This window comes from Arachis ipaensis, chromosome B7, assembly GCF_059453495.1.
Source record: "Arachis ipaensis isolate K30076 ecotype BB chromosome B7, ASM5945349v1, whole genome shotgun sequence".
NCBI classification, from domain to species: Eukaryota; Viridiplantae; Streptophyta; class Magnoliopsida; order Fabales; family Fabaceae; genus Arachis; species Arachis ipaensis.
Window position 1 is genome coordinate 119678412 of NC_142442.1, and position 12204 is coordinate 119690615.

At 34.9% G+C, this 12204-nt stretch overlaps 1 protein-coding gene across 1 annotated transcript; it reads left to right on the top strand.

Moving 5' to 3' along the window:
• The first annotated feature begins 1315 nt into the window (after positions 1-1315).
• LOC107609973 (Regulator of chromosome condensation (RCC1) family protein) lies at positions 1316-7210 on the top strand. The gene is made up of 16 exons (XM_016312035.3): positions 1316-1840; positions 1989-2050; positions 2181-2248; positions 2597-2718; positions 3094-3199; positions 3318-3369; positions 3699-3816; positions 3895-3925; positions 4006-4029; positions 4194-4318; positions 4776-4857; positions 4975-5097; positions 5200-5253; positions 5741-5810; positions 6179-6212; positions 6487-7210. Exons 1-16 carry the CDS (start codon positions 1642-1644, stop codon positions 6822-6824), a joined length of 1608 nt encoding a protein of 535 aa, XP_016167521.1. The 5' UTR covers positions 1316-1641; the 3' UTR covers positions 6825-7210.
• Positions 7211-12204: the final 4994 nt, after the last annotated feature.

The window sequence follows — 12204 nt, forward strand, 5'->3', positions numbered from 1 at the left end:
TAGAAATCCCTTTGTCATCTCCGGCATTGCCATCAACAACAGAAAGGGTCAGCACCTAGCCACTCCTTATAATTCAGAAAGGATAAGTTGATAATCTCCTCAACCCCTTTCCCTTTGTTCTGAAAAATCCTCCGGTTGCGTTCCAGCCATATGTTCCAAATGATCGCACAGAAGCACACCATCCATCGCTTGCACTCTTGTTTTGTTTTTGAGTTCTCAGTCCAACTTTGAAAGTGCTCCTTTACTGCACCTGGACACACCCATTGCATTCCAACATATGATAACCAAGCACACCATACCTGCCAAGAAAAACTGCAACCAAGAAATATATGGTGGCCATATTCCACACCATTGTTACATAAAACACATAAATTATCTCCTTGGTGTATGACTCCAAGCCGACTTAACCTCTCCTTGGTGTTGACTCTGCCAATCAGGACAAACCAGACAAACAACTCTACTCTGGGTGGGACAAGGCCTTTCCAAATGGTCCTTGTAAAACTGTAGCTTGATATATCCTCCGGGGCTATTTCCACCTGCAACACCTGCACAAATGAGTTAGTAGAAAAAATTTCTTGTTTATCATACTTCCATACAATTCTATAATTATTAAATCAAAGGCTAAGGAGAATTTTTTTATTCATTATTAGTTTAAAAATATTTAAAAATCAATTAAATAAAAAATAAAATTTTTTGTATGCTTATATATTAATAATTATAAGGTGAATATTCACATAAAAATAGTTAAAAATTATTAGATTATTTAAATATTTAACTTAATTATTTACATAATACATATTTATATCGCAGCTATTATTTTTTTATTAAGATTTCTTTATCCGAATAATAATTTAATTATAATTATTACTCCAATTTTTTAATAGGTTTATAACCAATATAATTAATAACCTCACAAATTTGACTCCAAATGAAATAATTGAAAGCAAAATCCTAATTGAATAAACCTCTTTTGACTTTTATACAAAAAATAATTGAAGGAAAAATTTTTGATTTATGTATTTTTGGATTGGATATAATGAATTAAATATAAAATTAGAAATTAAATTCTAAATAATTTGAATTGGTTGAGTATTATTAGTTCATTTATTCATTTAAATAAGTGTTAATGTTTAAATTTTATTTCGTGCATGTAATAATTCATTAGCTATCAATTACCTCTAAATAAAATTTACATCTACAATAAATTAATCTTTTATCTGTGAAACATTGGATACCGTGGGACAAAAAAAAAAAAAAACTAAATCCTAATCATAGATATTAGATAGACAAATATATAACAATAATAGATTAAGTATTGAGTTGTTGCTAGTTGCTACTCTCGAAAACCTCAAGACAATCTTCTCTTTTTATTTTATCTAATAGTATAGGGTAGCTCTTTTTCTATTTCAGTACCTTTGTAAAAATGAATTAGGGTTTCATCTCGCATTTTGCTTTCTTCATTCACCACACTGTCACTCCGCAAACGCAGAGAGAGCTCTTCCTTAACCCTTCTCCCCCATTCTGATCTTTTCCCGCCACTTGGTGCCTCGGATTTTGAATACTAGCCGTTGGATCTACCATTTTTTTTGTATTTGAACCAAAAAATTTGTTGACCGTTGCTCTCGCCGGAGTGAACGGGAAATGTCTGCAACGGAAGCGGAGAAGAAGGCCACCGAGGGGGAGAACGAGGTCGTCAAAGGTGGAGAGCTCTTGTTCTGTGGCGGCACGTGCTGGGATGTCGTTGGCCGTCGCAAAGGCTCCGTCGACGGTAACCTCGTCTCTCCAACGCGCCTCCGTCCTCTTGTTGGCGTTGACATTCGCTTCGTTGCCTCTGGTTGCGGTAAGTTACTTTCTTACCACTCCTTTTATATTTTCCCTCAAACTCACTCCTCGTTCGTTTTAAATTTACTGTTACTTTAATCTTGTTACTTACTGTTTTGTTAATTCTTTCTCTTCTTCTTCTTATCATTATCTTTGAATGAATGCAGCTTCTTGTCATTGTGTAGCACTTGATGTTGAAGGGCGTTGCTATACATGGGGCCGAAATGAGGTGAGGATATGATATTTTAAATTTCATGATTTGTTTTTGGGTCTTGAGTGCCCAAGGATACTACAAGGGCGTTACCATTACTATGATGATTGATGAAAAGATTTTTTTTTTCTTTTTTTCTTTTTTGCAGAAAGGGCAACTGGGTCATGGAGACACCATTCAGCGTGATAGGCCTACCGTGGTATCTGAACTTTCCAAGTTAGTTGAAGATACCTTGCTTCCTCTCCTTTTGGTTATAATGGTTCCTTATTTAGTGTTATATGTGGTTATAAGCTTGAACTAGAATGATACTAAGTCTTCTCTTGCTTGGGTTAACGATATCGTTCCTTGGGTTGTTAATAGGCGTATAGTGAGGTTTGGGAAGATTTGAGGAATACTTTGAGGAAGGAAACTATATTCTTACTCTATAATTTTAAAAACAATGCTGAGTTTAGTGTTTGTCAAGCACATTTTCTGCATAAAGGTTAATTTTGTATCTACATTTGCAGTTTTTTTCCCTGTCAATATTTATGGTTATGCTAAAATTTGTTGACGTTTGAGATGAAGATACAAAATTGTCAAAGCTGGAGCAGGGAGGAACCATACAGTGGTTGTCACAGAGGATGGAAATTCACTAGCCTTTGGATGGAACAAGCATGGACAGCTAGGTTCGGGTTCTGCTAAAAATGGTAGGTAGAGTGTTTTTAGTGTATTATGCTAAAAGTCTGCATTTTTTTATGCTAGCTATTGTTTGTTTGTTAGTGTGTTCCATGCTCCTTAGTTACCATATCCTTTGTAGCTTGTAGAGAGAAATGGTTGCAGTTACTTATATTCATCCTGGTGGTAGTTTTTATTTGCACTTGTTGCTACTGTTTGTATAGTTGTATTTGTAGCATGTCTATTTTCTTCCAGTTACGCCAAGGTGAAGATGATATTTGATCCCAAACTGCACAGATTTGCCCTTCTAGTTTTAGCTTATGCATTTCTGTTTTGTTTATGAATATTCAGAATCACCATCTCACTGAGAGCGGTAATCTGATTTTCTTCCTTGCTTCACTGTGCAGAAATTGAGTCATCTCCTGTTCGCTGTCTTGTGTCTGAAGTAAATTATACTACTTGTGGCGGTGACTTCACTGTTTGGTTGTCATCTGTTGAAGGATCTTCTATACTGTATGGTTTATGAAAATTGCATCCTTTTTATTTATTCTGTACTAGCATACATGATGATTCTCCTTTTTTGCTCGTTTTGGGACACCCATTTCAAACATTTCCTTGTTTTATTTCCCAGGACTGCAGGACTTCCACAGTACGGACAGCTTGGACATGGAACAGATAATGAGGTATGCTAGATATGTGTGTCGTTACTTTGGTTTTAACACATGGACACAGGTCACTGTAATCAAGTGGTTGAATACTTCTGTTTGTTCTACTGATGGTATGCAATATATAAAGGCTCAAATTGCAATTGTGTTTGTGTATCACATCTTTCCGGTGACTGACAAAACCATGCACTTGCAACATAGCATTTAATGTTAAACTTTTTCTTTTCTACTCAGAAGTTAAAATCTTTGTTATCATCCTCCCATAGCTTCTGCTTATCCTAGTAAATGTTTTCATGAAAGGTGCAACAAAGAACAGAAAGCTTTACATATTTTGCATTTGCTTGCAGTATAATTCCAAGGACAGCTCTGTGAAACTGGTGTATGAACCCCAGCCACGTCCTCGGGCAATTGCTTCTCTGTCTGGGGAAACAATTGTCAAAGTGGCATGTGGGACAAATCACACAGGTGCTTGTTTTTCCATTCTTGATCTCAATTATTTAACCTTTTCTTTCATCTACTCATTATTTTTTTTTGAATGTTTAGTGGCGGTGGATAAGAATGGCTTTGTTTACACGTGAGTAATTCTTTACTTTCTTAGTTCAGTATCTTAGCTCTGTAAAACAAGTTATAACTGTTGATTATCCATTTGTGCAGCTGGGGATTTGGTGGTTATGGAAGGTTTGTGCAGAAATTTCCAGACTGGTTGTCAATGTTCTGTAAAATACAAAGAAATCACAACAATCAGATGATTCAATTCAAATTGGTTTTATTTATTTATTTATTTTGTTCTTCTTCACTTTTATTCTGTTTTAGTTTACAAGTAAGTTTATGAATATGTTCAGGCTAGGACATAGGGAGCAGAAGGACGAGTGGACCCCTCGTCGCATTGATGTCTTTCAGAATAGAAATGTTTTGCCTCCCGATGCAGTTATTTCGGCTGGTTCTGTGAATTCTGCATGCACTGCAGGTATGCTTGACACAAACTCAATTCCCTTGTCTTGTGTGTGTGTGTGTGTGTGTGTGTGTGTGTGTGTGTGTGTGTGTGTGTGTGTAAATGGATCATCTGTAAGATATCTCTTTATACGAGTCATTAAGCCTTGTTCAATTATGGCTACATCAATTTTCACTATGGATTATACTGATTAATGATAGGTCATATGGCATTGGCAGTGTGAGCATTTACAAGTTACAAGATTTAAGGCTTGGTTTTGAAAAGTGACAGGCAATGTTATTACTTATAGTACTGCACCCTTTTGGACGGCTTCAGTATTACAAGTTTACAACATTGTTATTATATGTATTATGCTTACACACACACATATATTAAAACCCGTCTAAAATGGAATGCTGCTTCAGCATATTTGAAATGATTGGTTACTTTCCAGGGTTGGTTTTTGTTTAGTGTCGTTAATATGTATTTTCAGGTGGAGGGCAGTTGTACATGTGGGGGAAAATAAAAAACACTGGTGATGACTGGATGTATCCAAAGCCTCTAATGGATTTAAGGTTGTGATTTTTTAAGTCATGTTTGAATGATATATAGTATATAAAATCCATATATATGGGTTCTTATATCTCTCGTTTACTCTGACCATTATATTCTGTGTTTGCTTTGGCGAATAGTGGCTGGAATTTACGATGCATGGATTCAGGCAATATGCACCATTTTGTTGGGGCTGATTCCTCATGTATAAGTTGGGGCCATGCTCAATATGGAGAGCTTGGATATGGGCCCACTGGACAGAAGTATGTTTATATGAAAATTCCCCCCCGTGCATTATCTTTATATCCGTTTCTTCATAATTTTTTTTTTCCTTTTTTCTAATCCTGCCTTTATTTACCCTTTAGGTCTTCAGCTGTCCCCAAAAAGGTTGATATACTTGAGGGCATGCATGTTTTGAGGTAAGCAGTAAGGCTTGGTTCTTTACTCCTTTTTATCTCTGTCACTATCTCTTGGAACTGCTTCATATTCTATATTTACTCTCTGGAAGTCAACAATCAACTGGTTGTCTTCTGTCTTGTAATTACCTTTAGCTGCCAAAATGCTGAAATTGCAAAGAGATATTTAGTGCATGAAACTTTATAATAAAAAAAGGCTTCATATGGATGATATGATGCCTTATTAAATGAAGGTATATGGTTTGTTTTCTTTTTATTTCTAGTCAATGTCTTCAGTTTCCATTAATAATTAATAGGGCTAGAATGCCACCTTATTTTCATTATGTTTCCTATTTTCAAGTTTATATGAAGGCAAAAAAAGATTGAAAATTGAGTGGCTTTTTAGTTACTGTTAAACTGAACAAAAATATACCAGATACCCTTTATGATTATGATATAAATAACCAACGAAATGAGAAATGATCCTAATGTATTCCTATTTTTCAAACAGTGTTGCTTGTGGTATGGGTCATTCAATGGTTATTGTTGATAGGACAAATGTTGCTGATCGACTTGACCAGGTAGCTTAGAAGCTAATTATTTTGTGATTACTATACTAAGTTCTCCAAGGATTGAATGAGTATTGCTGTGCTTTAGTCTCTATTGATGATGCTTAAATCAGAAATTAGGGTTTCAGGAGTTTGTGTTATTTATCCACACTACATGGCACTTAGAATAAATTTTAGAGAATTAATGAATGTTATGTCCTATACATTTTTTTGTTATCCCTACCCCCTCCTTGTAAGTTTGTATCTAAATTTATACTTAGTGTGTTTATGAATGAGATGCATCAGGTTTCTGTTAGCTTTTCTGTCCTCTACATTGCTTGTCTGATTTAGTTAATATTTTTAGAAGTTCTATTTTTTTTCACATACTTATTTTTCTGCAGCTTGATATCTATGATGGCAAAGCTTTTGGTGAAGGTATGCTACTTACAATAATTCAAGTTTGTCTTGGGTGTCCCGTATGTATTTCTTCCCAAACCCGGGGTTTAATAAAACTTTTCATATCTCGAATGCATCACAAAATATGATCTAGTGGATGGATTCAAAGGGGAAATTGTTTTCCCTCTTCTTTGGTCCCGTGTTTGTGTCCTGATCATAGGGCGTCATGGATTTTCCTGATATATCTTAGTTGGATTTTAAAACAATATGGTTGAGGTATAAAATGTGCTCATTTATCTGTGTTCTTGATCAGAAAATGAGTCTACAATCAAAATTCCAGTGGCTAAACAGAGTGCAAAAAAGGGTGCCAAGGGGGCTGAAAATTCAAAGAAAAGGAAGAAATCCAAAGATTCCTCTGACTCAGAAGAGGATGTTGAAGAAAGTGATAATAGTGAGGATGAAGCTAACGGTGCGGCTGAGGTAAAAAGGTCACGTGGTGGAAATAGTTCTGGTAGAGGCCGGGGTAAGGCTAAGGCATCCAAAAAGTCAGGTTCTGGCAGAGGGCGTGGTGGTGCTCCAGCATCGAACAAGAGTAGTACTAAAGACCCGCCAGTGAAATCCGGTAAGAGAGGGCGACCCCGAAAGTCTTGAATTGGGTTTTGGCTGGAAATTTTGTTCTCTACACAGAGAATTGTAATAGTAATTCATTGGCCGATTGTCTCACTAAAATTTCTGCTATTTTGAAATCTGGTCCCGCTAAGTATTTCTTATCTAATGCAAATTTTTAAACTACGTCTAAGATTTGCTGATCGTTTTTAGGTGCAGAGGATGTACTTTATACTTTTGTGAAGGGAATAGTGGCTTAGGTTTGTATTGGTCTTTTGCTAATTTACCTGATTGGTGACTTGGTTAGATGTTTGCTGATGAAACTCGAGGTCAGTTGAACTGTTCTAATTTTTAAGCCGATATGGTACTATATTCGAGAAATTCTATGTACTTCTGTAATAGCAAAAAGATATACATGATTAATTTGTTCCTGAGAGGATCTTATCGTTACATCATAGCTAAAAGAATTTGTTTTCCTTTCAACTTTGCCTATTAATGATGGGAAAGCTAATAGTCATAATCCATTAACTATATTTGGATGTGGAGACAAATTTAGGTAATGGATTTAGCTGTCTTAATATCTAGGAAGCTTTGGTTTCTCTTCTGAGGAACCACGAGACACTTTCATTTTGTATGTCAAATCTTTTGATTTGGAATCGTAAGTAGACGGTGCCTCTTGTCTGGCCTAAACCAATCATTGTGGTTTGGAAGCAAGAACCGACTTGTCTTATTCTAACCCAATTACCCAAATAAGGCATGGTTATGTGGGACATTATATCATTTTTTATTTGATGCTGCTTGACAGTTACTCATTTGTTTATTTTATTATATTTTCTCTCTTTTTTAAAATTATTTTGTAGTGATAAATGAATAGGGCTTTAGCCCTTTTTTGTTTTTATATTGGAACATTAAGAGTGTTTTACGTTATTTCGGTGTAATACGCTGATATAGGAAAGTTTAGTGTTAGAAAAAATCGTAACTAACCATTTCAATGAAATACAAATATTAGATGAAATCGTGATCTATAATTTCATGTGGGACAAAATTTATCAGAAAAGATTGATATGTGCTAGCCAAGTGTTATGAAGTGACAAGTGTTATGTTTTGGAATAGGAAAACATAACTTGGACTAATATTAATATATATCACTATCTTTTCCAATCCCTTGAAATTAAATATCCAAAAAACTGTAAAGGTTTCGTGATTTAACTAAAGGTGAAAGTAAAACCTTTCCAATGAACTAGGTTAGGGCGGTGGCGGAATGTACCCACTGTCAGGGACTTGGGAGCTAGGAAAGTGAAGCTTCACGCTCTCCAACCATTCACAATTTCTCATTCGTCTTCTTGACACCGGGTTTCGGAGATTCAATCTTCCTTGGTTTCCTAGTCTATGTCCAAAAGTCTTAGCCAAATCCAGTGCTTGTCCTGGTTCCACTCTCTTTGACTCGTTCGTAACTAGTCCAGGTGGAGTTTTCGAGGACTTTCATCCATACATATGCTAATTGGAACAAGTTAGATACAAATTGTTACTAACGATTTGTTTATTGTTATTATTATTATTATTATTTTTAAAGAGGAGTATTAGGGTCAATAATTTTTGTGATTTGTAGTCTTCAAATAGCTATCAATAATGATTTTAATAGTGTGAGATTGGTGTGAGATTTTATCCAATGACTCATTTTTTTTGCTGGTTACATGCTCACCAAATTTTAATAAAGTTGCTGACTCTAAACTTTTCCATTTTGAAATTGTTGGTAACGATTTCATCTAACATTAGTCTTTCATTTGAAATTGTTAGTCGCAATTTCTTCTGATATTAAATTCTTCCATATCAACATATTACACCAAAACAACATAATATTAATGTAAAACTCGCTTAATGTTCCAATATCAAATAAATAAATAAATTGCGAGAAGGATCATCTTTTCTTCTTAGTGTGTATATAAAAATTACACTAGTTCCGTTATGACTATGTGAGCAAACCCTATTATCGTACAGCATAAGCACATGTGACATGTCAACACTTGACCAATACAAAAGAGCACATGCGAACACGTATCCTATTCTAACGGTTACTACTAGTAGTGAGTAAAGTGATTATGTGTTACGTGAATTTGAAGCATGAGAGGATGATAAGGATCCAAAGGCTTGTGTGCTGCGCTGCTCACTGATTGTTAATGATTCATGGAGGCAGCATGTGAAACATGTCAGGGGCCATAACCCTTTTGAACTGAGACCAAGCCACATAACACATAACACAACACAAACTTTGGTTTTTGAATGAATGAGTACTGTCTCTTCATAATGAGTGAAATTTTGTTAACGAATAACAAATTTATGGCTGGCTTTCTGCGTTGGATCCCATGTGATACTGGGCTCTACCACAACTGCACACTCACTATTAATTGGGTTTAAATGGGTGGCCACCCATGTTTCGTTGTACCTAAATGTCATTTGATTGCTGAACCGAAACAAAGAAAAAGAAAAAGAGGAGTTGCATATTAGTATTACTAACTACTAACTAGTGCTGTTATGGATAAGAAAAATGGAACCTTTATGTGTGAAAGGTTTACACCCAACCAAATTGAAGTTTTTTTTTTCTTTTTTAGTAAATCAGTATTTTTTTATACAAGATTAGTATCCACTTCTAGAAAGTGCGAGAGAGCAATTGCTGGAAAAAGAAAAGGAGAAGTAGGAGTATCAGGGAAAGAAATAACGAACTTGCATTGTTCTCATCCGTGTGTCATTGCTGTAAAAGGGATGGTTACGTCATTTGCTTTTGTCGCGTCTGTTTGTCCATACGACGATTTTGAAATTAATGTGTTGGGATATTGCATGGAGTTGAAGTGGCTTAGTTGAATGAGACATTGTTTTTGTTTATAAAACTTTTGGGGTAATCATAGACTGAGAAAAATAATTTTTTAAAATATAAATATAAATAAGTGTTGAAATAATTTAAAAGTGTGACAATAATGATAAAAATATTGACAAACGATTTTTAAATTTATCAACAACTTATATATTTTATTTGAGTTTTGTAAACAAAATTAATTTAAATTAAAGAGTAAACACCTAACTCGGTTATTGTCCATTTTAAAATAGGACAAGGCAATTCCTGTCAATAAATTACACCTAACCCCGTTGTTATTCCTGATAAAAGTGAGACAAGGTGGCCCCTCCATTATAACTCTTCACCAAAATTGACGAAAAAGTCTTACGTGACCGGTGTTGATGTAGAGGGTTACTCACAGTTAAGTGCCACGTTGGTTAGCGAAAATAGACATGAGTCAATTTGTCCCCCTCCATTCTTCAAAAACGACGCCATTTCTGGTTTATATATATATATATATATATATATTGAAATGCAACCTAATTTTAGTGGGTGATTGCACCCTAAACCTCTTCCTACGTTCTGGGGTGCGAAATTGGAGACAAACCCTAGGACAAGATGAACTTGCGAATTGGAGGTGATAATTCGAGTTGTAACATGAACTCAAGTGAGAGCGTTGGAATTCGGAGGAAGAAGAGATGGTTCTCCCCAAAGAGTTATTGTGGGTCTCATGCTATTCTATTCATGTCTGAGACTGAAAACAATCCGGATAGATTATTCTTTCATTGTCCTTATTTCAAGGTATGTTAGGTTTAATAATGTGTTGATTCCAAATAGGTTTAATAATGTCTAGGTTTAGTTTTGTACTCATTGTTAGTTTCTCAAACTTAATTCATATTGTAGACTGCAGAAGTTCCTTGCTCATTCTTTGCATGGCTAGATGATTATGTTGCTTCATTTAATGAGTATGCTGGAAAGACAATGTCAAAGGGGGTATTGTTGCAAAAGCAGAATACGTTTGAAGGACAGAGTAATGCAGTGGATGACAAAGTGAAAGAGCTAGAGGATAGGTTGATTGGATTAGAGAACGAATAGGAAAAGTGTAGATTAAAAATGGGTGAAAGTACATGTCTGAGTTTTGGATGTAGATTTTTTGTATTTTTTGGTGGAGTTGTGATTGCTTGTTTGTTCAGGTTAATTTTGTAAAAAAATTGATGTCCTAACTTTAGTTGGTTGGGATTATTTATAATTTGGGATGAAATCATATATTTGAACACTATTGAAGATAAATGAAAATAACTTCCTATGATCTTTTTAATAGTTTGTTCCATGAATTAAATATGCAAAAAAATTTGTGCATGAAATATTTGTAAATGCAATCTGCTGGTTGTGCAACAATCCATAAGTTCACCAATATCAAATAAAGCACAAAAGTTTATGTATTATACTCATGCTGATATTGCACAAACAATCTATAGGTTCATAGTTTAGACAACATTTCATGGGCAATAACATGATTTTAAATCAAAAGACTAAAACATTTGTCCCTAAATCAAAAGACTTAAACATTTGTTCCTAAATTGAAAGACTTAAACATAATCTTGAAGAAGCTAAATAAGCAGCCAAAAAATTAAAATAAGTAGCCAAAATACCAAAAGAACGAAACACACTTTTTTAATCCCTATATCATTATCACAGCTTCTTCGAAGGACTGAGGCTTGGAGGCCTAAAGCCTGGTGTTGGCACAAATTTCTGAAGCCTTGATGCAGTTGTTGAACTTGCCGCAGCCATCATCTCAGCAGATATTATGCTCCCTGTAGTTCTTGGATTTGTTGTACCAACTACTGGCCTAGTGCATTGATTCTGTGAGTTGTGAGGCTTAGGTTGTTGAGATTGTGAGGGTTGAGATTTAAACCATAAAGTTAGTCCTGGAGCTGGTATAGGTGGGGGTACATAACATGGAGCTGTAGGTCGAACAATTTGTTGCTTTTCTCTAAATGTTATAGGATTGTTGTTAGAGTTATGTGTTGTAACCTGTTACAAGTGGTGAAATTGATCAGCATAGAATATTAATTCTTTAATAACAAAAATAATGAATATACTACCTCCTTAACCTGTGGTGTAGATTGTGACAATGGAATTTCTTCACTCTGAGCTTGGACTATTGTTTCAGGCAATATTTTGAAAATCGAACTGGTCATCGAACCGTTCTAACTACTGGTTCGTTGATTCATAGGTTCAATCGGTTCGACCGTTGTTGAACCGAAGAAACTGTTTTATAATAAAATAATAAATAAAATATAAATAAACACATTAAAATATAATTATAGTCTAACATAAACTTTAAAGTTGTAATTACACGTCCCTAAAGGCCATTGGGAGCACCTTATATTCCCAACCTAAGTTCTCAACAGTTACCTCACTTATTCTAATTACTACCTGCATAGGTCTAAAATTTTATTATGATTCATTGCTGCATCAAAATATCCCAAACAATTTAACTATATCATCTATTGTCTTCTTACTGTAATCCAATACGTGTTCCAGTAAGTCTTTATATGTTAAAAAACATTCTAAATTTTGGTGATGGGACAA

Coding starts and splice junctions, on each gene's coding strand:
- LOC107609973 (XM_016312035.3), top strand. CDS start 1,642: ATGTCTGCAACGGAAGCGGAGAAGAAGGCCACCGAGGGGGAGAACGAG. Junction 4,858..4,974: donor AAGCCTCTAATGGATTTAAG/GTTGTGATTTTT, acceptor TTTGGCGAATAG/TGGCTGGAATTTACGATGCA. Junction 5,811..6,178: donor TTGCTGATCGACTTGACCAG/GTAGCTTAGAAG, acceptor ATTTTTCTGCAG/CTTGATATCTATGATGGCAA.